We start from the raw sequence: 25,616 nt of genomic DNA on the forward strand, positions 1-25,616 counted from the left end.
TCTTTTGTAGGATTTCCCATTCAAGGGCATTGGTGTTTCCATACGATGCTATGATGCAGCCAGTCAATATACTCTCCACCACACGTTTATAGAAGTTTGTCAAAGTTTTAGATGTTACGCTGAATCTTCACAGACTCCTAAGGAAGGAAAAGTGCTGCCATGATTTCTATGTAATTACACTTAGGTGCTGGGCCCAGGACAGGTCCTCCCAAATGATGAGCAGCAACCAGCTTAAGCCAACTAATCCAACCGGATGCTGGCCCTCTTCACTTCTGATCCTCTGACAAGGACTGGTTAATGCACCTCTGGCTTCCTTTGCCTGAAGTCAACAATCAGCTCCTTGGTCTTGCTGACAATGAGTAAAAAGGCTGGTGTTGTGGCACCGCTCAGCCACATTTTTAATCTCCCTCCTGCATGCTGATTCATCACCACCTTTGATTTGGCCTGTGATAGTGGTTTCATCAGCAAACTTGAATATGGCGTTGGAGTTATGCTTAGCCTCACAATCATAAGTGTAAGGCGAGGAGAGGGCTAAGCACACAGCCCTGTAGTGCACCTGTGCTGATGGACATTGTGGAGGAGATGTTGTTGCCAATCCGAACTGAGTAGAGTCTGCAAGTGAGGAAACTGTGGATCCAATTGCACAAGCAGATATTGGGGCCAAAGTCTTGAAGCTTATTGATTAGTTTTGAGGGGAATTACAGCATTAAATGCTGAGTTGTATTCAATAAAAAGCATCTTGATGTACGCATCTTTGCTGTCCAGATGTTGCAGGGTAGAGTGAAGTGCCAATGAAATGTCATCTGCTTGGCCTGTTGTGCCAGTAGGCAAATTGGAGCAGATCCAAGTCTCTGATCAGGTACGAGTTCATATGTTTCAGCACCAACCTCTGAAAACATTTCATCACTGTGGATGTAAGTGCTACTGGATGATAGCCACTGAGGCAGGTTACCACAATCTTCTCGGGCGCCGGTATAATTAAAGCAGATGGGTACCTCAGATTGCCAAAGCGAGAGGTTAAAAATCTCAGTGAACACTCCAGCCAGATGAACAGCACAGGCCAGGTACCCCATTGGGGCCAGATGCTTTTCATAGGTTCACTCTCCACAAGGTTGCACATATGTCGGATCAGAGACTGAAATCACAGGATCAGTGGGGGCTGAGAGACATATACAGTCTCACATATCTCAAGAAGGCATCAGGGTGCACTGTCTCATGACTGGTGACCACAGTGCACAGCTCCTCCAGTGCCAGCTTGATATTTACCATGGTGGACTGTACACCATGACCAGGATAATTGTGGAGAACACCCCCAGTAGGTAAAATGGACATCACTTGACTGCCAGATGTTCAGGGTTGGATGAGCAGGACTGAGAGTGATCTGCCATGTTTGTGTTAATCATGAAGTAATATAAAAAGAATCACTGACCCCTACGGAACACCATTAGTCACCAGCACCAATCTGAAAAAGATCCCTTTATCCCCACTCTTTGCCTTCTGCCAGTCAGCCAATCTTGTGTCCATGTTAGTATCTATCCTACAATACCTTAGGCTCTTATCCTGTTTAGAAGTTGCATGTGCAGCAGCTTATCAAACGCCTTCTGAAGGTCCAAGTAAACAGCATATACTGACTCTTGTTTGTCTAACCTGCCAGAATATCTTCAGTAACTGCTCCATAAATTGTTTCCTGGACCTCCTAAAGGAGAAACGAAGTGACTGTCCTGTTATTGTCTGCTCTGTGAAGAATCCTTGCCTTCCCTTTTGTTAGAATAGGGAAGGTTAAGATACTAATGGTATCCAATTGAAAGAAAAGGCATCAAATCAAAGTTAAAAATGCAAATACTGGAAATCAGAAATAGTAGATTGGGTAGTATTTTGGGAGAGATGCAGTTGTTTCAAATCAGTTCCTTTCATTAAAACTGAGAAAAGTTAGAATTAACGAGGTTTAGGTTGCTGAGAAATGTTGGAGTGGGCAGATGAGGAGAATAAAAAGAAAGCTTATGATCTTGTGGAGACTGAATGAGACTAAATGACACAAGAGCTGTAGGTGTTGACAGAGAGAAGATGCTGAAGGCTTGTTAATCCAGAAAAGATGTTTGAAAAGCTGTAATTAGAAAGATACAAAAAATAGAACAACATAAAAATGCTGGGTCTGTGAGCTTATAAAGCATTACTTATGCCAGGAAACAGAAATAAAAACAAAATATTGGAAACACTCAGGGAGCAATTTTTTTTTGAAGATGGACAAACTATAAACTTGCACCAGAACTGGCCAATTCTGATGCAGCCCAGGAATGCTACTTACTTAAAACTGTGGAATATCTATGAGTTGTGAAGGGCTCTGTCCGAAAGTGGAGTTTAAAGTGGAGATGGGAAAAAGAATTAATGAAATGGCAAGCACAATGCTGCAAAGATTATGGCAGGACAAAATATGATATTTTTTAAAAAACAGCAAAGAATGGTAAAAGAGAAAGGAGAAGGCAAAGAAATGATTGTTTGCCAGCAAGGTTTCTGAAATTAAGACAGTACGAGTTTCTAAAAGCATATTGAAAAGTAGACAATAACTGACTCACAGAAGATATACAGTGCTGTTGTAGGGCATTCTGTCCATTGACTCCATATGAGTGAACTCTGAACTCTGTGCCATCTCTCTGCCTTCACACTATAGACCTGCATGTTATTTGTTTTCAAATATTTATCCAGCTCCATTTTGAATGCCACTATTGCATCTGCCTCCATGAGATTGTGAATGCCAGCCACAGCAGCTACATTGCATACTCCTGAAGTTACTGACTCTTATAAAAATTATTATAAATGTTTATAAATGATTCTTTTATGAAAGTATTTGAATACATTCAGCACCCAGGCCTTAGGTCCCATGGTTTCTGGATAAAAGTTACATGTAAAGTACTAAATATCGAAACAATATCGAGAAATAAAGCAGTACACTTCACTCATTAACATGCAAATATGGCAGATGGAGTTCAATGTGACCATTTTCCATATCTTGAGAACTTCAGATATTTTAAGAGCTAAAATATTTTAGAATCCAGTCCTTTAAAGCCTATGGACAATGGCATAAAATAATGCCCTTTTTAATGATCAAGATGTCAGTCTTCATTTCAAAGGAGCTATCTGCAAAGGGCAGAAATTATGCAAGAACGGTATTAAGCTCAAGTTTAAAGGGACGCATCACATAAATGCTGAGCACTGTACTTCAGATACGTTGGATTGCCAGTTGTGGCTCTTTCTTTGAATATTGAAAATCAAACTGTTATGTAGCTGTAACATTATTCTCTGAGGAACACAATAACTAGTTCATTGTACTTCTGTTTTGAAGAGAGGCTTCCGGTTTCGTTATGGATGTGAGGGACCGTCTCATGGTGGTTTACCCGGGGTTTCAAGTGAAAAAAACAAAAAAGCATACCCAACAGTGAAGGTAGGTGATGCAAGCAAAGCTATGAACTAACCACTGCACAGGAATAACCTTCTAAATCTTTTTAGACATTTTGTTTTCTAACAAAATTAGCACCAAGTTGAAATAAAGTTATGTGCAAGAACTTGATCGTTATTTGTGACAGGATGGGCCGAATGAACTTTTACACAAGCTGACTATTTCTATCCACATTCATTTGCACTTTAGAAGAATGAAATACGATGTTAATCAGATTTGAAGAGAGTGTTTCTTTTCACGTTGAAATATAGAACCAGAGGCCATAGTTTCAGACTATGGGGTTACTGATATAAACACAAAAATAAGTAGGAATTTCTTCTCTCCAAGGATTGTGAATATTGGGAATTCTCTATCACAATGAGCTCTGGAGGCTGCATCATGGAATATATTCTAACCTGAAGGGCTAGCATACTAGTATCTCTTCCTTCACTTCACACTCACAGTTTGAAACAGTTGCTGGCCTTTGTTACTTGTTTGAGTTTATTTTTCTTTATTTTGATATTTCAATTAATTGTAATATTTAATGCTTTTATAGCTGAATCTATTTGTTATTATTAATTATTTTCTAAACTATTAAATTTTTAAGCTAATTAAACATATGTCAATTATTTCCAAATGTCTCTGATGATCAGTTTTGTTTAGACAGCTAAAAATGGCTTTCACAGCATGGAGGCAAACAAATGCCATTGGGCAAACCAATAACTGTGGCTCAGCTCTCATCATCTGAGGCCTAGTTATTAGATTGGATTAGATTCAACATTATTATCATTGTGCTGAGTACAGATACAAAGCCAATGAAATGCAGTTAGCATCTAACCAGAAATGCAAAGAATAGTGTTATTTATGAAATAACAGCGAATATCATGTGTGAGCACTCCATTTCATGAGACAGGCCAGGCGATGAGGCCTCATGATGCTGAGAGCCTCAATAACACAAAATGTTGGTGCAGCTTTGGGATGTGTAGTGAAATGAATTCTATGTTTTTTGCTGCTTTTTAAAAGAGTATCAAATTCCCTCTTCTTTCTTTTATGTTTCCTTGGACTATGGCACTAAATGATCAAAAATCACAACCTTTTCCTTTCAGGTCCATAACTATACAGGCCCTGTCAAAGTCGTGGTGCAATTGGTTACCATTGACGAACCTCCACTTCTGCATGTGCACAGCCTGGTAGGAAGACAATGTAAAAATGGAATCTGTGTGGTCGAGATAGATTCTGAGGACATGACTGCAAGGTAAGAAAATAGAACAAGAAATATATGAAGTTTATTGTTGATACTGTTTATTTAAACTAAGAATCTGAAACTTACATAAATTTTAACCAATCACTGTGGCATCAGAAATACACGTTGTAACAAATGTTTAAAGGGTAGCATTCAAATTTAAAAAGCTATGGGAAACTTCCATGCCAGGGCTGTAAGCTGTTGCTGCTAATTATTACAAGGAAGCAAGTTTAATCTAACCAATCCTGAGGAAGCCAACTGAGTTTGGGTGTATAACACATTTGATTGTCTGTATTGGCATCAACAGTACATAACAGGAGCCCAAGCCTGTCCAATCAAATTGCCACCCTACGTGCTAATGTCAAATGTGAGGCTGATATAGAAGGACAAGGGAGAGCTCAGTTTTCCATCTCCACCATTCAAAAAACTAACAGTTAGACCAGCCTTTACAAACTGCTTCCTCAGAAAGCATGTGACTTAAAGGCCAGCCCTCTTTGTCCTCTCTGACCTCAAATACAACCTCTCATGTGTTTCACTCTTTCCTCATGGAGATCAGGGTGACAGTCACTCTCAGCTTTCTAGAACTAGGATCATTCCAGGCTGCTCATTTCGATCTCTGCAACACCTCAAAGTTTGTTTCTCCCTTTTGTATTTGGGAAGTCATCCAAGGAGAGGGAGCTTCACTCAGAGGAGCAAGCAGAATAAAAAGGGGAATTGCAAGTTTTCCCGAAGTGCAGACATTAAGAAACCCGACTCAAGAACATACTTCCTTGTCAACCGCCTGTCAGGAATACCTAGCTGGAGCCCTGGAGGGTTTCTGTAACCTCAAGTGCATAAAGCACATGCCACCTGGGGCACTGTTCTACAAACGTATCTTTACCTCCCAGCCTCCACTTTCCACAAGGTTTGCTCCCTCCATGTTTCCTTGGTCCATTTATCCCTCCCCACTAATCTCCCTCCCGACCTTTACCTGCAAGCAGCCAAAGTGCTACACCTGCCCATTCGCCTCTTCCCTCACCTCCATTCAGGGCCCCAATTAGTCCTTCCAGGTGAGGCAACACTTCACCTGTGAATCTGCTGCGGCCATCTGTTGTGTCAGTTGCTCCTGATATGGTCTCACTACATTGGTGAGACCCAACGTAAATTGGGGGATTACTTTGTTGAGCACCTCAGCTCTATCCGCCATAAGTGCAACTTCCCAGTGGCGAAACATTTTAATTCCAATTCCCATTCCTGTTCCAACATGTTGGTCCATGGCCTCCTCTTGCAGTAAGATGAAGCCACCCTCAGAGTGGAGGAGCATCACCTTGTATTCCATCTGGATGGACTCCAACCCGATGGCATGAATATCGATTTCTCCTTCTCGTAAAAAAGAATTCTCTCCCCTCCCCTCTTCTTCCATTTTACACTCTGGCATCTTAACTCTTGTCACCTGCCTATCGTCTCCCCCGGGTTCCCTCCTCCTTCCCTTTTTCCTGTAGGCCATTCTCCTCTCCTATCAGATTCCTTCCTCCCCAGCCCTTCATTTTTCCCACCCACCTGGCTTCACCCATCACCTTCCAGCTATCCTCCTCCTCCTCCTCCTCCCCCACCTTTTTTACTCTGGTGTCTTCCCCCTTTCTTTCCAATCCTGAAGAAGGGTCTCACCCTGCAACAGTAACTGTTTATTTATTTCCCTAGATGCTGCCCAACCTGCTGAGTTCCTCCAACATTTTGTGTGTGTTGGTTTGGATTTCCAGCATCTGCGGAGTTTCTCATGTTTATGACTTACTGTTCTTCTTTACCTGACCAAGTCCTTGTCATCTGTAGGAGCACTCTCCCATTTCCCTTCCATCTCTGTAGCACACATTCACTCAAAATACTTCGAAAGAATGTTTCTTGTATTGTAGTATATCTCTATAAAAGCTGGCTGCAGTGATAGCATCTGCCAGCCTACATGTAGAGAACTGTGAGAACTTGTACCACATCAACGGGGTATATCACGCTGAAACCAGCATTGTCTGTATCAGCCTGACTACCACGATCCATGACTTCCTTTTTCTTTGGGTAACTTTCGTGACTATCATTAGGATGACCCCAAATTTATTTTAAAGTCAACTAAATGGCGTGAGGCAAATTCCTGGCCAGGACTTGTAGTCTGGTATAAACAAGAGCTTTACTGAAGTACAAAATCAGCTCATGTGCTAAAGAATGTGGATGTGGGTTAGACAATAATGCTAGGCTCTGGCAGATACTGACCTCTCTGAAAGATGCATGGAAGTAATGGGTAATGTATAAATAGAAATAAGTACCATTGTAATTTCTATCCCCATCAATGCTCAGAGATACCATAAAATGACTCCAAAATTCCATAGTGTCTTGAAGCAATAAATTCACAGACTGTTAAGATTAGTGAATGCCTTCCGGAAGCCCAATTAGATATCATATTTTCTCACCTACCTAATCAGCAACCCACTCAAAAATACTATCGGATTAATCATATACGACCAATCCTTGACAAAATCACATTGACTCTCTCTGATTAAATTATATTTTTTCCAGGTAATCAGTCTCTTTTTCTCTAGTGATGGGTTCTAATTCCTCAAGCATATCTGGTCCAAAATCAGTAGGTTGGCAGTACTAGTGGAGTGAGTTAACAGTTCAAGTTGATCTTCTTTCATCAGATGAAGCATCACTGATCTGAATTCTCAGTTCTATTTCTCTCTTTACAGTGTTGTCTGATCTGCTGATTAATTCCAGTATCTTTATTTGTTTTAATTTCCTAAATCTGCTTTGTTTTTGCTTTGTGATTATTGACAAAAGCTCTCCCTTCTCCTTCTTGAATGGCTGCTTTTGGGATTTCTCCAGAGTATGACAATTTAGACTATAGCAACTCCATCCCTGATTGGCTGAAAGAATCTTTATAAACCAATTTACTGACCTATCACGTTCCACCTTTTTCTTCTTTGCTTGATGAAATACTTCCTAATTATATCATGATGACGTGGCCGGTCACTTCGTGTAGTCACACTTTTCCAAGAGTCACTTGTACTTGCTCATTTATCTGCCAACTGAGCAATCCTACTTCAGAGACAAAGGATTATGAGTTTTATCTCTGCTCCAAGACTTAAAAAACTCCTCTACACTGGTTCTTCAAGAAAAGGTTTACTGTCAGAAGTGCGATGTTTCAGTTTTTAAGTTGGAAGTGTTTGCAGGTGCATCTTATGATGTTGTTGGCTGCATGCTACAGCTCCAGTTTTAAGATGGAGCTTTCTTCTGTTGGTGTTTTGGTACATGTAAACAATATGCTCTGGCCTGAAGATAGCCACTATCACAAATCTCTAGTTTCTCAACTATTACATATAGTGGTTTCACCCGGGTGAATTGTGCCAACTGTGTACTTTGTTGCAGTTCTCCACTAATACCCTGGAATGAGCTTGTGGCAAATACACTGAGGTAGTAACTTTGATGTCACCCAAAAGTTAGTTGTAGCAATAGCCTTGAGGAACATGAAGCAGCATGTTTTGAGACATTCTATAGACACTACTCTATACTACCCACTACTACGGCGCCCATCATTGAGGTCCCCCACCACCCAGGACATACCCTCTTCTCATTGTTACCATCAAGACGGAGGTACAGAAGCCTGAAGGCACACACTCAATGATTCAGGAACAGCTTCTTCCCCTCTGCCATCTGATTTCTAATTGGACATTGAACCCAAGAATACTACCTCACTACTTTTTAAATTTCTGTTTTTGCAATACTTAAAACTATTTTATACACTTTTATATATTCTTTTTATTCTAGAGTCATCATGTAGTAGGTACAGAGGAGATGTTAGGGGTAAGTTTTTTATGCAGGGAGTGGTGGTTGCATGGAATGGGCTGCCGGTGGTGGAAAAGATAGGGTCTTTTAAGAGGCTCCTGGAGCTTAAAAAAAATAGAGAGCTATGGGTAAGCCTAGATAGTTCTAAGGTAAGGGCATGTTTGGCACAGCTTTGTGGGCCGAAGGGCCTGTATTGTGCTGTAGGTTTTCTATGTTTCTATGTTCTATGTATTGCATTGTACTACTGCAATGAAGTTAACAAATTTCATGACATATGCCGGTGATAATAAACCTGATTCTGATTCTTTGGATGGATTTAGGAAGCTCATTGTTGACAAGCAGAGTTGCTCAGTTTTAATACCTTCGAGAGAATTCCTTAATTGTTTTTCTTGCTAAACTCAGCTTCTGCTGGTGTCAATTGCTGAAGCTGCAATTCCTCCTTCTAGTGGTTTTCCTCATATAAAATAAAACAGTAATGAGTTATCAGCAATAAGCTAGAACTCAACAGAGACTCAGTAGTCGAGCCTGAGCCCTGAAATCAATAGGATGTCAGCTCATCTCCTTGTCCATACCTCAAGATTTAGACTGATTTTCAATGGTGTTAATGAGGGAGCACTGTACTGTTAGAGGGGCAGCCTTCAAATGAAAACTATCTCTGTTTTTGCAGGTGTTAGTTAATATTCCCAACCCCCTGTTGCATTTACAAATCATTTTTCCCGAATGGCTAAATGTGAAAAGTTTCAATCCCTGTAAACCATTTTGGGACATCCTGAGGCTGAGGGAGAGAATGAGTCTATGTGAATTTTATCTCTCTTGTACTGAGAATAATAGGACAAGAAACATTGGAAGCTGAAAAATATCCTGCAGCAAGAATGATTTTATGACCCATTTAATGGTTGCTGAGAGCAGCTTTATATACAAAGCTCATACAGCTTTTTCAACGAATTTTGTAGCAAAGTTTCCCTTGACTTTGAAATTGAACTGGAAAGATACCATCAGAATTTGATTGTTAAAAATGCCAGAACAGTTTGTAGTGTTGTAATGTAATCCATGGAAACACAATACACTATTTATTCTCCCACTGGGTCTATTGTCAGGAGCTGACAGAGTTAAATCTATTCTTGTTTAATGACCTTTATGTTCATTAGGGCTAAATGTCCATGCTAGCTGATGAATTTTTACAGTTTCTCTCTATCACTATCAAAACTCAAAGTTCAAAGTAAATTTATTATCAAAGTACACATATGACATAAATGAATCAAAAAGACTGTCAGCGTTGTCTATGTCACCATATACATATACATGGATTTAGGAAGCTCATTGTTGAGCAGTAGAGTTGCCTTCGAGAGAATCCCTTAATTGTTTCTTTTTAAGCTCAGCTTCTGTTGCTGAAGCTGTGTTGTATATGTTGTTGTCACCATATACAATCCTGGGATGTCTGATGGACATACTCAATAAATCCATGATAGAATAATAACCATAATAGATTCAATGAAGGACTGCATCAACTTGGGAACTCAACCAGTGTGCAAAAGACAACAAGCTGTGAAAATGCAGAAAGAAAGAAAAAGAGAAAGAAAGATAGATAGAAAGAAAGAAGCAATAAATATTGAGAACATGAGATGAACAGTCCTTGAAATCCATGGGTTGTGGGAACATTGGAAGTTGAGTGAAGTTATCCCCTTTGGTTCAAAACACTGATGGTTGAGGGGTACAATACTAATAACTGCAGAATAAAACTTCCCCTGCCATGGCTCAGTGATGAAATTCAACTTCATTTTTGTGGTAGTCGGAAACTAAAACTCCAATATATCAGTGAGGTCTGTTCTTCTTATGTAGATTTGCAGTTTTATCAACTTGCTGTTTATTATGCATAGATTTTGTTGAGAAATTATATTCACAAGGAATTAGGTTAAGACTACTTAGATTCATCAAATAGATCTTGTACTGAATGAGAAACCTTTGATCCAGATATTCTGAACATAATTGGACTAAGCATGTTGGAGAATAAATGGAAGTGTATGCTTTTTGCACTACTCCAGTAAATAATTGCACATGAAGGATAGAGCTATTGTAAATATCCTTTTACTGACTAAAAGTAAGATGTACGAAAATATTAAGTACTGATTTTTTAAACACTTATACGAAGATAGTTGACTAATCTATCATTTGATTAGCTTTCCCAATCTTGGAGTTCTTCATGTTCCAAAGAAGGACGTGGCAGCAATTATAGAAGAACAACTGATTAAGTCATGGATGTCAGACATCAATAATGGAAATACATCATCTTCTGATGAAGACGGAGTGGAATGGCAAGAGAAACATCTACAAAGTGAGTTAATACTGTAATGTTGCATTCTTCATCTGGTATTCAAATGTAAAATTGAATCTGATACTCTTTCTGCAGTTTAATCATTTACCGGATTGTGGGTGTCACTATCATAACAACACCATTGCCCTTTCTAACTGTCCTTGAGAAGGTGCTGCTGAAGCATTTCCTTGAACTGCTGCAGAATAAATGGTGAAGAAACTCCATCAATCTGTGGAGTAGGGAGTTATGGAACTATTATTTGCTAGAATATGATTTAAGCTGCTAACAGAAGATTTGAGCTTCTCATTTCAGCCCAGTTCTAGTATGCTTCAGAGTTTTATTATGTCATCTACTCTTACTTCTTCTTTGGCTGTCACGCAGGATTGATTATTGTATACTTCTTCTAAAGTTTGACCTGAGGTTTCTGTGATGATGGAGGGAGCTGATGTAAGAACCACAGTCTCTTACACAGAGGTTGTTAATGGGTTGAGAGGGTCCATATTTCAAAAGGGGATTTGTTATGTTCACACTTTATGCTGGACTCCTGAATAGCCCTGCATATTGCTTTGACGCTCACAATGCCAGTTAGAATTTTTCTTTTCCATTTTACATGATGATAGACCATGGATTCCCAGGTTGTGGTGCAGATGTTGCATTTTCAAGTTCCATAAGACCATAAGACAGAGGAGCAGAACTGGGCCATCTGGTCCATCCAGTCTGCTCCACCATTCAATCATGGCTGATCCTGTTTTTTTTTCTCCTCCTTAATTCCAGTTCCCAGCCTTCTCCCCATAACCTTTGATGCCATGTCCAATCAAGAACCTATCAATCTCTGCCTTAAATACACTCAACGACCTGGCTTCCACAGCTGCATGTGGCAACAAATTCCACAAATTCACCATTGAAAGAAGCTTTGAGCACATGTTAATCTCCGCCTATGACTGAGTTCTGATTGTCCATCCTTCCTAAAGGTGCTGACGGAGTGTTATTAGGGCTCAGTGCTGAGAATGGCAGTTGGAGAGAAAGCAGTTACGTGGTCCATTCATCCTTCCAGTGGATTTGAGGTAGTTTTTGAGACAGCATTAAGCTGGACTGAATTGATACAGTAGCTATGTTTCTATTTACTGGATAAATACAGTAATATCCTGCCAATCCATGTATTTTATGTGGTGAGATATACAGCAAAAGGCCATTTTCATGAAGACAATGTCAGAGTGGCATACCTTCCCTGTGCCTTGAGGTATCTGTGCATAGGAGCACAGGGTTCTTCTGCTGCCTGGTAGACCATGACTTTTGTGCTTGATTTGAGATCTTGTGGTTAAACATCCTTTTCCTCAATCAACCAGAGGCTGTGCTGATACACTAAAGGCCATCCCTGGTGAATTTCATCATCAATTTCTGCCACTAGCTTTTACGTAATAGTAAATAGTGAAACAAAGCCCCTAAAAAATATGAGGTTTTACTTCCTGGATAGAATTCCCATTCTGTGGAGTCATGTTGGACAGCCCAAACCTGGTTTAAGTGCTGTAAGTAACTAATTTTCACCATAAATTGTTAATTGTCTGACATGGAAAAGACATACAAATCCTTCATGCTTTAAAATCATAGAGCATAGTACATTGAACATTACAGCATAAGAACAGGCCTTTCAGATTACTTAGTCTTTGCCAATCATGATGTCAAATTAAGCTAATTCTATCTGTTTGCCCATGATTCATATCCTTCCATTCTATGCATGGCATATGCTAGCCTAAATGCCTCTTACACGTGATTATTCTGTTTCCACTACCTTCTCTGCCTGTGAGTTCCAGGCACCAACCATTCTCTGAGTAAAATATCTTACCTCATATCTCCTCTAATATTTGACAATTCTTCCTTGGAAAATACTCTGATTATTTTTCATTGGTCTGGGCATTTCTTAACTGTACCAAAACCTGCCAAATAACAATCAGGGTTTGTGATGGCAAGGGTTCCCAACACAACAATGTTCCCAATATTCAAGTGCCTATTGACACTAGAAAAGATCTCTTATACTGCCACTTTTAAATTAAGTTTTCGTCCTACTACTGTTGTAAAAATCAATGAGGAAACTCAAGTCAAAATATTCCTAATCTTTACAATGTAGTACAAACGTAATTAACATGTTGGCATGTGAGCCATAATTTTATGTTATATTGTCCTGTGGGGGGATGTGCCTTATTCAGATTGTCAGAAGTCACTTCCGGTGTGATTGGTTAGCTTAGAAACTGCAGCTGCTTTTCCCGTTGGATAGCTGACTAGTGTCCAGTTTCAAATATCCTGGGTAAATAAAATAGCACATGGAAGGGGCTTGCTCTCTCTTTCTTTGTTTAAGGCAAAGATGCTACATAATGATTGGAAAGGTAAAGGTATGCTCTGTGCGTACTTTTAACTAAGTATGTTTGTTGAATGTACGTAGATTGTTGATTATTCAGCTTTATAGTGTCTGTAACTTGGGAAACATGAATGTTTGCTCGAATTTTTACTGTTTGTAAATAAATGATAAATATATCTATTCAAAGTCAGTGCATTTTCTGTCTCTCTTCCTGGACCCACGAACCTGATTCAGCAATAAATATATTCACATTAAAGCTAATGGCATTCTCCACTTATGTTTTGTGCATATTTTCAGCGTTTTCAGGCTAAGGTGGAGGTGAAAAACTGAAACATGGCATCATATGTCACTCTGACATTTCCTTCATGAAAATGGCCTTTTGCTGTATATCTCACCAGATAAAATACATGGATTGGTAGGATATTACTGTATTTATACAGTAAATAGAAACGAAGTTGCCATTTATATCAGCCTGATTACCTCTTTAACAATATGATAAAAATTGATTAATATCAATTAACTAAAATGAACGAATTGGATGACTGCCTTTTTAATGTTCTTACTGGAGATAGTTGAAAAGTATTTTAATAAACATTTCCCATTTCTTTTTCCTTGTTCAATCTTAATCCAGTTGTACTTTTTCTTCTTCTCTTTGATTTGACATTGAATTCATTCAACCTAATTTACACCACTTTCTTGAGCTAATATCTTCACAATGTTTACATTTTATTGGATTGGATGATGATAATGTTACTTTCTTTGTTTCTGTATTGTAATTTTGGCAGTTCCCACTTGCAGCAACTGCAGTGTAACATGAGACCAGTGTCAGGTGTCCTTTGATTCCTCTTGAGCAATTGAGTTGGTAAAGAAAGACACAGTTTCACAAAATGTTAGATTTAGTGACTTTATTTAACTTAACCAAAAAAAATTGTTAATTTTTAAAACTTTTATCTACAATTCTAATTCAACTTCTAACTACAGCTACAAATCTAGTCTCATTCAACTAGAAGAACAAAACTCAAACTTCTTTATTTGATTCTTCACTAATAAATCAAGTTCAAGGTTGCAATTATCAGCGATGAACAATTAGCAGTGCTGTTTGAATACTGTTAAACATTCAGCTTTCAGCTGCTGGGGAGCCCCAACAATTTGTTGAGATATGAAGAGGCATCAAGGTTGTCAGACTCTAATTACGATCCACCCCATGGAGAGACTCCAAAAATCCCTTGAAACAACCTTACTATTAAGCTAGTAACACGCTCAAAATGCTGGAGGAACTCAGCAGACCGGGCAGCATCTATGGAAAAATGTACGGTTGACGTTTCGGGCTGAAACCCTTCAGCAGTCCTTTTTTTCCATCGATGCTGCCCGGCCTGCTGAGTTCCACCAGCATTTTGTGTGTGTTGCTTGGATTTCCAGCTTCTGCAGATTTTCTCCTACAAATAAATATCAATTCCATATAAGACAAGACACCTGATATGCAATTTACTGAAAGCTACAACATGATTTCCTTAAATCATCTCAGACAAGCATACCTGCATAAACAAAGCCTAAATCTAAACTAGGGTCAGCCATCTTGACAAAATATTCAGCCACTTTATAGAAACATGTAAATCACTAATTCTGTTTCATCTTACCACAACCAGAACCATATCTCAAGGGCATACCTAACAGAAGTTTTTTTTAAATTCTTTTGAATTGAATTGAATTGACTTTATTTCTTACATCCTTCACATGCATGAGGAGTAAAATCTTTATGTTACATCTCCATCTAAATGTGCAATGTGCAATCATAGTAATTTATAATAATTTATAATAAATAGAACAGTCAGTGTAATATAGAGTACACTCAAATCAGCGCGAGTTCATCAGTCTGATGGCCTGGTGGAAGAAGCTGTCCGGGAGTCTGTTGGTCCTGGCTTTTATGCTGCGGTACCACTTCCCAGATGGTAGCAGCTGAATTAGATTGTGGTTGGGTTGGTTTGGGTCCCCAGTGATCCTTTGGGCCCTTTTTACATACCTGTCCTTGTAAGTATCCTGAATCATGGGAAGTTCACAACTACAGATGCGCTGGGCTGTCCGCACCACTCTCTGCAGAGTCCTGCAATTAAAGGAGATACAGTTCCCATACCAGGCAATGATGCAGCTAGTCAGGATGCTCTCAAATTTGCCCCTGTAGAAAGTTCTTAGTATCTGGTGGCCCAAACAAAACTTCCTCAACCATCTGAGGTGAAAGAGGCGCTGTTGTGTCTTTTTCACCACACAGCTGGTAAGGACAGACCACATGAGGTCCTCGGTGATGTGGATGCCGAGGAACTTAAAGCTGCTTACCCTCTCAACCACAAATCCATTGATGTTAATAGGGGTTAGCTCATCACAATTCCTCCTGTAATCCACAACCAGACCCTTTGTTTTTACAACATTGAAGGAGAGGTTGTTTTCTTAACACCACTGTGTCAGAGAGGTGACTTCTTCCCTGTAGGCCACCTTGTTATTGTTTGAGATAAGGCCAATCAATGTAGTGTCATCGGCAAATTTAATTAGCAGATTAGAGCTGTGGGTGGCGACACAGTCATAGGTATACAGGGAGTAAAGGAGGGGACTCAGTACACAGCCCTGAGGGGCTCCTGTGTTGAGAGTCAGAGGGCTGGAACTGAAGCCTATGTGGCCCAGCAGCAGCAAATCATCATCTTGTATCTTATAGTAACAGCATTTGTTGAAATCTAACAAATTCAGGTCTTAATTCAATGTCAATCCTTTCTCAATGTTAGAAGAAGACAGAGAGAGAATTCATCAAGAAGCCCAGAAGCAAACCAAATACATGGATCTCAGTGTTGTCCGCCTGATGTTTACACCGTACCTGCCAGGAAGTGATGGCAATTTCACACATAGGCTTAGTTCAGTTATATCGGATCCCATTTACGATAGTAGTGAGTACATTTTCATATCGTCATATTTGGGTAAAATGAAGTAATGCTTTTGCACCTTAAACTATTGCTCTTAAATAGAGTTGTTGAATAATGATTTTTATTTCTCAATTAGCTTGTTAATACCTAAGCAGAACAAGGTATTAGCTTTCAGAATGTGTGGGCTTTCATATAAGACAGAAATGGCAGAGCTGTTGCTTTATCTGTGGGAGTGTGCTGGAAAGACACTGCCCGTTACCTGCAATAATGCCATGCCTTCGTGGAGAACTACTCTAGTAGGTAAAATCAGAACCAGAATCAGGTTTATTATCACCGGCATGTGTCATGAAATTTGTTAACTTAGCAGCCACAGTTCAATGCAATACATAATATAGAAGAATAAAAAAGTAAAAATAAATAAATAAGTAAATCAATTACAGTATATGTATAATAAGTAGATTAAAAATTGTGTAGAAACAGAAATAATATATTTAAAAAGTGAGGTAGTGTTCATGGGTTCAATGTCATTTAGGAATCTGATGGCAGAAGGGAAGAAGCTGTTCCTGAATCACTGAGTGTGTGCCTTCAGGCTTCTGTACCTCCTACCTGATGGTAACAGTGAGAAAAGGGCATGCCCTGGGTGCTGGGGGCCCTTAATAATGGGAGCTGCTTTTCTGAGACAGCTCCCTGAAGATGTCCTGGATACTTTGTAGGCTAGTACCCAAGATGGAGCTGACTAAATGTACGCCCCTCTGCAGCTTCTTTAGGTCCTGTGCAGTAGGCCCTCCATACCAGACAATGATGCAGCCTGTCAGAATGCTCACCTCGGGTACACCTATGGAAACATTGAGTGTTTTTGTTGACATATCAAATCTCTTCAAACTCCTAATGAAGTATAGCCACTGCCTTGCCTTTTTTATAGTTGCATCGAAATTTTGGGACCAGGTTAGGTCCTCAGAGATCTTGACGCCCAGGAATTTGAAACTGTTCACTCCCTGATCCCTCTATGAGGATTAGTATGTGTTCCTTCATCTTACCCTTCCTGAAGTCCACAATCAGCTCTTTCGTCTTACTGATGCTGAGTGCCAGGTTGTTGCTGTGACATCTCTCTCCTGTACGCCCTTTTGCCTCCATCCCAGATTCTACCAACAATGGTTGTATCATCAGCAAATTTATAAATGGAATTTGAGCTATGCCTAGCCACACAGCCATTGGTATAAAGAGAATAGAGCAGTGGGCTAAGCACACACCCCTGAGATGCACCAGAGTTGATCATCAGTGATGAGGAGATGTTATCACCAATCCGCACAGATTATGGTCTTCCAGTTAGGAAGTTGAGGATCCAAATACTGAGGGAGGTACAGAGGCCCAGTTTTGTAATGTTTCAATCAGGATTGTGGCAATTATGGTGTTAAATGCTGAGCTGTTGTCGATGTACAACATCCTGACATAGGTGTTTGAAACGTCCAGATGATTTAAGGCTGTGTGAAGAGCCATTGACATTGTGTCTGCTGTTGACCTATTGTGGCAATAGGCAGATTGCAGTCTATCCAGATCCTTGCTGAGGCAAGAGTTCAGTCTAATCATGACCAACCTCTCAAAGCATTTCATCACTGTAGGATGTGAATGCTACTTGGTGATATTCATTAAGGCAGCTAACATTATTCTTCTTAGGCACCGGTATAACTGTTGCTATTTTGAAGCAAGTGGGAACTTCTGCCCTTAGCAGTGAGAGGTTGAAAGTGTCCTTGGATACTCCCACCAATTGATTGGCTCAAGTTTTCAGAACCTTGCCAGGTACTTCACTGGGGACATCCACCTTGCGAAGGTTGACCCTTTTTGAAGACAGCCTAACATCAGCCTCCAAGTCAGAGATCACAGGGTTACCAGGTGCAGCAGGGATCGTCACAGCTGCAGTTGTATTCTCCCTTTCAAAGCAGGCATAAAAGTCATTGATGATGATGATTATGAAGACACATAGTCCTCTTTTATTGTCATTTAGTAATACATGCATTAAGAAATGATACATTAGTTCCTCCGGTGTGATATCACAAAACACAGGACAAACCAAGAATGAAGAAACTGACAAAACCACGTAATTATAACATATAGTTACAAACAGTGTAACAATACCATAACTTGATGAAGAAGTCCGTGAGCACAGTAAAGTTCAAAGTTTCTCAAATGTCCCACATCTCACCCAGACGGGAGAAGGAAGAAAAACTCTCCCTGCCATGCCGACCACAATCCGACTCTGAGTCATCCGAAAACTTTGAGCTCTGATCACCTCTCCAACACCGAGTACTGAGCGCTATCTCTGTCCGAACAATTCGACCTCCTTCTCGGTCGCCAAAAGCAGGCAAGGCTGGGGATTTTGAGGCCTACCCTCCGAAAGATTCACGACCACACAGTAACGACAGCAGCGAATGGGCGTTTCAGAAATTTCTCCAGATGTTTCTCTGTGCTTTCATGTCCATTCTCCATCAAATCGGAATTTTCCACGGCCCCTATTTAGTGGATACGATAACATTTTCACCGGAGAGCTGTGCACGCGCGGCGCGCTGCCATCTTCTCCTCCCGCCGAGTCATCTGGTAGTGAAGCAGTGTTGCCATTCATGCTATTGGGTTTTGTTTTGTAGGAGGCAATGTATTGCAAACTTTGCCTGATGTCGCCTCAAACCTTGTTCAAAATAGTCAGGGTATTTTACAGGTGCATGTGTGTAACAGGCACTCCCTTCTCCAACTGGCTTCAGTATAGCTGGAATAGCTGGCTGAGACTGATAAATAGCCAAAGAAGTTCAGCAATTTTTAAGTTATTCAGACTGCTTTGGATAACTTTCTTTTGGTGAGATACTTTCCAGAGCTTCAGCAGGATCAGAACTAAACTGCCTCCAAATCTCACTAAGCATTTTGTGGGCTCGCAAGAATACAGTGGGCAAACTCCCAAAATCTCACATATTCATTAAGCTTCCTGCCAATGCTGACCCAAATGATATCAGGCCAGACTTCACACAAAACTAAAACAGCCACAGGTTCCACCATTAATTCTAGCTTCATCTGAACTGCTAAAACTAAATTTTGAATGTAATTTAAATATTTTTGCATTAATTTCTTGACATTGAAAAGAATTTACAGGGAGAACTTTCACTGAATGAGTATTGAATGTTGTGTTTCCTTTCATAGAAGCACCCAATGCATCAAGTTTGAGAATAGTAAGAATGGCCAAAACTGCCGGGAGTGTAGTGGGTGGGGATGAAGTCTTTCTGCTGTGTGATAAAGTACAAAAAGGTAAACAATAACAAGGTGTTTATTGACAACGTTTTATGTCATTAAGGAGGAGTAAAGTGGGCATGCATTTATTGTACAGCAAAAATGTGTTTATAAAGAGTGAAAACAATTGATTTATAAGCAGAAGTTACCAGAGATCATAGCAACTTTTCCAAAAAATGGAGGATAATTGCTGTAGAAAAAATGTTATGTGAAGAACAATTACATATTGTATAAATTATGTGCACAAAGTCAAGCCTAGTCATTTATAATAGCTTAGTTGTTAGGAGAATTGCCCAGACATCTCCATTCCATTTGGTTATAGTTTGGTAATTCTATGGAGCCTTTGATTAACCTTACAAGTTAGTTTTTACCCATCTTCCAAGTGATTTGTAGATTTGTGGTTCTAATAATTATTAGGTAGATCTCTAAAATGCTGTTGCTTAAAAGGCTACTTTTTTAGCGTTTACACAATAGTGGAAATCCGTATTAAAAAAAGAATACTTTTTACCAAGTTCTGATTTACTGTATTCCCTTTCTCAGATGATATTCAGGTCCGGTTCTACCAGGAGGATGAAAGTGGTCACATCTGGGAGGCATTTGGAAAATTTAGTGCTGCCGATGTTCATAGACAGGTAGATACTGCAAAGCATTTTACAACAAAGTATTATGCTGACAATCTTATATTGAGAAGAATGTAGTTCAATTTCAGTTCTCGTTGAAAATGAAAGTGAATACTTTCCACTATACATGTTGAAAATGTAGATTTTTATTTTTTGTATCAAGTTGTTAATCACTGGTGATCCTCAATCAATTTGTTCATACACATTAAAAGGAATCAACAGGTAGAAATATCTGTTATCAGGAGTCTGAGGTGTATCTGGTTAGGAAACTGACTGTGCAGCAAATGTTCTTACTGGAATTTAGTTCAGAATTAGGGGGTTAGAGCTCCTGCTTCACAACTCCAGTAACCTAACAATGACCCTGACCTCCAGAGCCACCATATGGGTTTTCTTTGGTTTCTTTTCCGTGATGATTTCCAGGATATTCATGAGCTCAGAATAGGTATCAGTAATTCCATTGAATAGCAGGAGGAAATGGAAGATGTTTTCTTGTTGCGTGGCAATGGTGTGATGTTATCATAATCTGCAGCATCATTTCAACTCTAAATTGTTTGAAATGTTACTTCAAGCACAAATGGCTTCTCTGCCTGAGCTCACATTAAGATGAATAAATTCTTTATCTAAATCCAGGGGAGATTAGGTGTGTCTTGACAGCATGTCCAGAAAAGATATCTCATTGTCATTCCTCCTGCTGCTGCCGTGCAGTGTACAAGGACTACATACTCATGTGATGTATGTCTGGGAGCTGATAAGGAAACTGCAGCATTAAGGTTACTGGTTTGCTCTCACTTTAAGAAACAATGTCCTGTGGAAATCTCTTGATCATACTTACTTTTGCTTTCAGTTGAAAGTTAGCTATTAAAATCAGCACGTTTCCTTGAAGCATGTTAAATTAAATGAGTTTATTTAACACTTCACTCCGTAGCCTAGTAAGAGCCCAATATACCACATTGGCAATGAGGACATGACGGTTAATGTATTATTAACTGTGCATCTGGACGAGTCCATATCAGTAGCTTATCCAGAAGACAGAAGGGTGGATCCCTACTGTAGGGTGAAAAATAGCCACACTAAGCACAGCTCAAGAAACATGGAAAACTGGACAAGGTACAATAGATTTCTCTGTTCCAGTGCAAAATATAGAAGACATTTAGTGTCCACTGTAGACAAGTGAAGCTGTTCTTCCTGAGAATGATATAAAATAAATAACAAGAGGCAGTGTTAAGGAACAAAATGAAGGAGAGTAAAAAAGTGAATATTTTGTGGAAATCAGTGCCATTTTGCACAAGTTTATTTGGTAGCAATGCTTGGGAAATAGATATCATTTTAGATCCTCTTGTTGAAATAATATGGAACTATTTGACTCAACAGAGTGAGTATCCAACCTATGGATGGAGCAAGGTCAATTCCTTTATTTTCTTCATTGGGACCTGGTTACGTGGGTGAAGAGAGCAGAGGTGGTGTGTTAACAGCAGCCCACATCGATTCACGAAGCAGCAATGCTTGTCAGCATGATAAGGACACAACACAAGGATGTGGAGAGTAACAGTCTGGATATTTCAAAGGCATATAGACAAATCTGTGTAGTGATTATTGAGAAATGTTCTGAATCGATTGAAGAAAACAAAGACTGAGAGAAAGATAAATTGTATCGTATTTATGATGGTGTACAGGCTAGAGTTAGACACCTGCTGCTTGGAGGAGAAGCAGAGGTGAAGATTTGGAAGAGGAAGAATAGACCTGAAAATGAGAAAACTGCTTGATATTTCACAATATTTAAAAGATAACAATGGATTTCTTTAAGGATCCGCTCAATTGTTATTCAGAGGAAACTGAAAATGAAAATAGAAGTGCAAAAATTAAAGCAGCGAACAGTGACTGGAACTCCTTAAAATTTAAGATAGCTGTAGATAAGGATAGATATGGACCCTGTGGGAGAGTATTAAATTGGATCAGGGCAGATTACGAGAGCGTTAGGCAGGAACTAGAGAAAGTTAATTGGGAACAGTGGTTTGCGGGCAAGTCCACAACTGACACGTGGAAGGCGTTTAAAGACCAACTGAACCGAGTACCGGACTGGTATTGCACGTTCCAGTTAGAAGGAAGGACAAGGATAGCAAGGTAAGAGAACCTTAGATGTCGAGGGTTGTGATGATTTTAGTCAAGCAGGAAAAGGAAAAAGTGCCTGGTGTCTTCTCTAGCCACGGGCGAGGTCCCAGTCTATTAGTGAGTAGCTAATGTTGTTCCATTATTCAAGAAAGGATCCAGGGATAATCCTGGAAACTATAGACCAGCGACTCTCACATCAGTCGTAGGGAAGTTACTGGAGAGAATTTTTAGGGATAGGATTTCTGAGTATTTAATAAACTATGGCCTAATTGGGGAAAACCTGCATGGCTTTGTGGAGGGCAAATCATGTCTTACTGACTTGATTGAGTTTTTTGATGAGGTGATGAGAGCGATTAATGAAGTTAGAGCTGTGGAGGTTGTCTACATGGATTTTTAGTACAGTATTTGACAAGGTCCCTCACGGGAGGCTCATCCAGAAGATTAAGATGCATGGGATCCATGGGGAATTGGCCATTTGGATGTAGAACTGGCTTTCCTATGAAAGACAGGGAGAGATGGCCAAGGGATCTATTAGCTGCAAGTTTGGCATTGGGGTGTTCCGCAATGATCTATACTGAGACTCCTGATGTTTGTGCTATATAAATAACCTGGATGAAAATGGAGACAGGTGAGCTACTAAGCTTACAGATGATATGAACACTGGCGAAGAATACATTGGAATATGGAGTAGTAGCCGTATGGGCAGAGAAATAGCAGGTGGAGTTTAACCCCAGATAAATGAGAAGTGTTGCACCCTGGCAGATCAAATGCAAAGAGACAGTACATTGTTAAGGTCAAGATCCCTAACAGTGTTGATGAGTAGAGGGATTTCAAGGTCCAAGTTCATAGCTCCCTGAAAGAGGCTACAGAGCTTGATAGGGTGATTAAGAAGGAAATGGCACACTTGCCTTTATTAGCAAAGGCATAGACTTCAAAAGTCAGGAAGTTATGTTGAGGCTTTATAAAACTCTACTTAGGATGCATCATACACTTCTGGTTGCACAGTTATAGGAAAAAAGCTGAGGCTTTGGAGAGGATGCAGAAACAGTATACTAGCCTGTCGCCCGAATTAGAGGACAGGAGTTATAATGAGAGGTTGGACAATCTTGGGTTGTTTTCTCTGGAGCGGTGAAGGCTGAGGGGAGATCTGACAGAGGTTTATTGGATTATGAGAAGCATTGATAGAGTAAACAGAGACTATCTTTATCCAAGGTTTAAAAATCTAACCCCAGAGGGCATGCATTTCAGGAGAGTTGGGGTAATTTCAAAGGAGATGTGAGGGGTAGGTTTTTTTACACAGAGAGTGGTGGGTGGGTGGAATGTGCTGCGAGATGTGGTGGTAGAAGAGGATACATTAGAGACTTTAAGAGACATTTATATAGGCAAATGAATGCGTGGAATTTGAAAATACATGTACATTGCGCAAGCAGAAGATTAGTTTAGCTAGCCATTCAATTACGAATTTAATTGGTTTGGCACAATGTGGGCTGAAGGGCTTGTTCCTGTTATATACTGTTCTACGTTCTATGTTCAGTATATGCTAGACGTAGAAAGGAAGTGGTTGGCAGTATTAGGCCAAACTTATCTTATTAAAGAGTTAAACAGTAGAGAATCAAACAAAATTGAAAGATACCAACATAGAAGTCATCAGATGATTCACGACAAGATTCCTGAGTCTTCATCTCAGTGACAATCCAATGTGAACCACCAGAAACCATGGCATCAAACTCGAAGCAAATAAGTTGCTGAGTTATCTGTCTGGGTTGTAAACAGCAAATCTGCATGATAGACTTAAACTCAATCTGAGAGAAACAAAATGAGAATTTGCATGTCGGCACATGGTAAGTATTACTCAAAAATAACAAAAAGTCTAGTGGATAACATAACACACATTTTCTCTCTCTCACTCTCCATCTTTCATTCACATTCAAATTCTCACCCTCTCTAACACCAAAAGAGTACATAATGATAAGTAACCAAGTTTGGGAGTAATTACAAAATTGATGTTGATCATCCAGAGGATTAAGGAACTGTAGACACAGGGTGAAGTTAGGACACATTCCATGAGAAAATCTTCAACATTAAGAAGCTTGTAATATGTTTTAAAGTCATTAAGTTCAAGTTTGATTATCATTCAACCGTACATGAATATAGCCAAACAAAGCAGAGTTCCTCCAGGGCCAAGGTGCAAAATACATTACCAACAGTACAGTGCAAATAGCATATAATACAAATGGCACATATGGTTATGATTTCAGAAAAATATACAATCACGAAGAAAAAAAAATATGTAGCCCAAGGCCCTGGGTGGCTTGACTGGCATGTCATGCTAGGTATTACTGGTCCAGCTTGTTCTTCCACTGAGCGAATACTGGAGGCAGCACAGAGCAAACACAGGAGGGCAACACCAAGAGAACACCAGAGGGCAGTACTGAGCAAATACTGACGGGCAGCACTGAGCGAACACTGGAGAGCAGCATCAAAGGAACACCAGAGGGCAGTACTGAGCAAACATTGGAGGGCAGCACTGAGCGAACGCTAGAGGCCAGCACCTATGAGAGGGCCAGCCCCCAACCCAGAACGGATTCCATCGCACCCACAGAGGTCTCTCCCACATCGCCTCAGCGTCTCCTCCCCTGGGTGACTGCAACAAGTGATTCTGCGGCCTAAGCCTAGTCTTCACCACAACCAAGGTAATGTAGTTCCCCCACCATTGGTCTTTCCAATGAACCAGTGAACCGGACTTGCAGGAGCCTATGCCACCATTGAGCAACAGAGTCCTGCGATCACAATAAAAACGTACAAGGCAATTGCTGACATCTTTTTTTTGGACCACACGCTGTCCAATGATACAAAAGTTCAGGCGACAACACAACAACGGTATGCAATAAGTCCAGCTTCACCACTATTGGGCAACTCAGTGATGGGATAGTCCTGAAGTACTTGATGTTCTTAGTATCCAGCACTGACTTGCGACTATAAAAAAGACAGACAGGGCAAGCAAACACACTTTTGATTGGACTCGGTGTGGCCGCAAGGTCTGAGCACACTGCCAACTTTCTGGAATATTACATATATATGTATGTATACACTTATATGTATATATGTGTGTGCATCAGTTTTTGTACTTTACCTTAACCTAAAAATATATGAATGACATCTGGTAACTTACTGGCATTTGTAAGTTGCCTTGCTGGATATGTTTGCATATTTCTTTTAAAGTGCAAGTGATGTGTGGTAAAGTTTGACCATCTGTTAAGGAAACTGCCACCTTTAAGGTTAGCGGCTTCTTACTTCCTTAAAGTAAAATATGTGGTTATCTGTTGTACCATGCTTCCCTTCAGATGAAAACCAGCACAACCAATGGGCATGTTTACGTGGATGTGTTAAACTGCCTTGTGCCTCCTGATTATACAGCTGATACAGGACCTCAATATTGCCTTCATAACACTCAAGGGTATCTGACTGGAGTTTCAGACTGCAGCAAGTAGAAGATCTATGGCCACTTCCTTTTAAAAGCTTAATCTCCAGATAAGTTGCTCCACTATCATACGGCCATAGGAA

At 40.0% G+C, this 25,616-nt stretch overlaps 1 protein-coding gene across 3 annotated transcripts in view; it reads left to right on the forward strand.

Moving 5' to 3' along the window:
• Positions 1-25,616, forward strand: part of LOC140200831 (nuclear factor NF-kappa-B p105 subunit-like) — a 46,879-nt gene that overhangs the window by 10,885 nt on the left and 10,378 nt on the right. For 2 of the 3 annotated variants that reach the window (XM_072264458.1, XM_072264457.1), the window contains exons 4-9: positions 3,341-3,439; positions 4,540-4,688; positions 10,661-10,815; positions 15,919-16,077; positions 19,237-19,341; positions 19,864-19,955. In XM_072264458.1, the coding sequence (XP_072120559.1) occupies positions 3,341-3,439; positions 4,540-4,688; positions 10,661-10,815; positions 15,919-16,077; positions 19,237-19,341; positions 19,864-19,955 (759 nt within the window). The remainder of the gene's footprint in view (positions 1-3,340; positions 3,440-4,539; positions 4,689-10,660; positions 10,816-15,918; positions 16,078-19,236; positions 19,342-19,863; positions 19,956-25,616) is intronic. The other variant, XM_072264459.1, reaches the window with a different exon arrangement.

The sequence above is a fragment of the Mobula birostris genome, chromosome 7 (assembly GCF_030028105.1).
Source record: "Mobula birostris isolate sMobBir1 chromosome 7, sMobBir1.hap1, whole genome shotgun sequence".
NCBI lineage: Eukaryota > Metazoa > Chordata > Chondrichthyes > Myliobatiformes > Myliobatidae > Mobula > Mobula birostris.